The 2,214-nt window shown below is 53.7% G+C and overlaps 1 protein-coding gene across 1 annotated transcript; it reads right to left on the bottom strand.

The window, feature by feature from the left end:
- Positions 1-274: 274 nt before the first annotated feature.
- RNF186 (ring finger protein 186) lies at positions 275-1,159 on the bottom strand. Its single transcript, XM_008943844.1, has one exon. The coding sequence runs from the start codon at positions 1,157-1,159 to the stop codon at positions 275-277; it is 885 nt and encodes a 294-aa protein (XP_008942092.1).
- Positions 1,160-2,214: the final 1,055 nt, after the last annotated feature.

Below are 2,214 nucleotides of genomic sequence, written 5' to 3'. Positions count from 1 at the left end.
GAGGATGCTCCCAGGACACCCTCTCTGGGGTGCTGCAGAACACGCAGCGCTCCTCAGAGGACTCAGACAAAACAAGAGCAAAACGATTAGTCTGGGATAAAAGCTGTGGGGGAAACCAACAGTTTTTATCTCATAAATATAAATATTTGTGTCCAGCAGTTGCCATTGAGATAGGGTGAGCTGCCTGTTGAATTGGTTACAGGAAGGATTGCTTTCAACCCCTGTCACTGCCTGGCTTTGGGCAGGACCTGTCCCCCACCTCCAGCCGCTGGTTTCAGGCAATAGCAGTGATGTGAGTCTCCTTGTGGCAGGAGGTGAGCGAGTCCCTGTTACACCTCCAGTAGAGTTTAGGAGTGCAGCAAAGCACCATAGACATGACCAAGCCCAGAACGAGCACGAGGCAGATGACCCATTTTACCAGCCCAGAGTACACGAACGGGAGGATGAGGATGGTGAGGATCACCACGAGCAGCAGGAGCAGCACGAGTCTCTGCACAGCCAGCCTGTTGTCCGCAGGGACGTTCTCCTCTCTGCACAACACATCGTGGCCGCTCCGAGTCCAGCTGTTGCCATCCAGCCCCGGGGCAGGGACGTGTCCCTCGGGGTTGGGAGGGGGCTTTTCCAAGTGCTCCATGATCTCTTCTTTATCCTGCAGCGTGCGGATGAGTCCTCCCGGCACCGGCGTGGCCGCCCTGCAGAGGGGGCAGGTGAGGGTCCAGGCGCCCTCCTCCCTGCGCAGGATGAGCTTCAGGCAGATGGCACAGAAGGCGTGTTGGCACGCCAGCACCTTGGGCACTCGATGCACGCTGTACTTGTTGAAGCAGACCAGGCAGTCCATGTCCACGGGGGCTGAGGCTGAGCACGGGGTGTTCCTTTCACACCCACAGGCTTGGGGAGAGAGGGGGTTCGTCGGCGTCGCGAGGGGCGGCGAGCATGGATGGTCTGCTTCCAGAATCATGGATTTAAAGGCATCAGGAGTGCCCTGCTCTGTGCTTGAAGGTCTCTCTGTTTCCTTAGCTTGTTCTGCAGTGAGTTCCAGGCTCTTCACAGGGGTCTGTGTGAGGGGTCCTGCTTGGCTCACCTCCGCCGTGAGCACGGGACTGTCCTCGGGGTGCGGCGCCCTGGGGCCTGTCTGGCCCTTGGTGCTGGGCTCCTCCATGGGGGTACCTCAGTGTGGTTTGTCTGCCCCTGGCTGAAAGACTCACTCAGCTTGTGCCTCCTTTTATGTGCTGCTTTAGTCCTGTCCCACGGGTGATTGATGAGTGACAGCTTCCAGCGTGTTGTGCTCTCACAGTATGATGTTTTTATGAGTCGGGGACCTGAGTTGATCATTAACTTTGTGGCCAAGACGTTTTACAACGAGTGATAACATCACTGAGCCTTTCCTGGCCGGATGCAGACCCTGGGGCATGAGCAGGCTGCAGCTTTGTTCACTGGGAGAGCCAGACACTACCAATATTACCAGATTCACCCTTTATTTGTTAAAAGCAATTTCACTGGTCTCCAAACCGTGCTTTGCTGGACAGGGACAGATTGGGAGGAATTAGTGAATCTGGAGATTGTTGTGCTGAATAGCCCGTGCTGTTACCCTGCAGCACAAAGTGAAGAACCAGACTGAGATTATTGAGTGGTGAATCCTCAATTATTAGCAACTCTTTTATCTCAGGAGCCTCACTCTTGGTTTCAGTCCTCAGAGAGCTTCTGGTGTGAATTCAGCATGAGTCAGGGTCACGTTGGATCTCACTGAGTCTTTCAGAGAGATCTGGAAATTAAAAGCAAGGTTAGTGTCGTGGTGGGACCATCTTCTGTTTCATGGTGCTGACAGGACAACCTCCTGCACTCAGGAGTGCACTTTGCTGAGGTGGGTTTGTGAATATTCAGGTCATTTGAAAAACAAATGCCTGAACAAAATCCCTCACTCTCTTAATTTCTCTCTGCCTGTTCATTGGAGGGGTAACATACAGATGGAATTTTACAGATTCCATGGTAAGAATCCTGTGGAAGGAAGAAATAGTAGAAAGGAAGGGTGGCTAATCCCAGGGAGAGGGACTAGGTCAGTGCTACCAGTAGAAGACACCCAGTCCTGAGTCATGGCCTCAGGTGCACCCGAGTGCTTGAGCTGTGTGTGCTGCCATGCACCAGCCTGTCCCTCCACCAGAAAGAGGTGAAACAACGGCCATGTAGGAGGGCAGGGAGTTCAGGAAGGGTCTAATC

This window comes from Merops nubicus, unplaced genomic scaffold (assembly GCF_000691845.1).
Source record: "Merops nubicus isolate BGI_N331 unplaced genomic scaffold, ASM69184v1 scaffold10007, whole genome shotgun sequence".
In the NCBI taxonomy this organism is placed as follows: Eukaryota; Metazoa; Chordata; class Aves; order Coraciiformes; family Meropidae; genus Merops; species Merops nubicus.
This window is presented reverse-complemented; position numbering and strand designations above follow the sequence as displayed.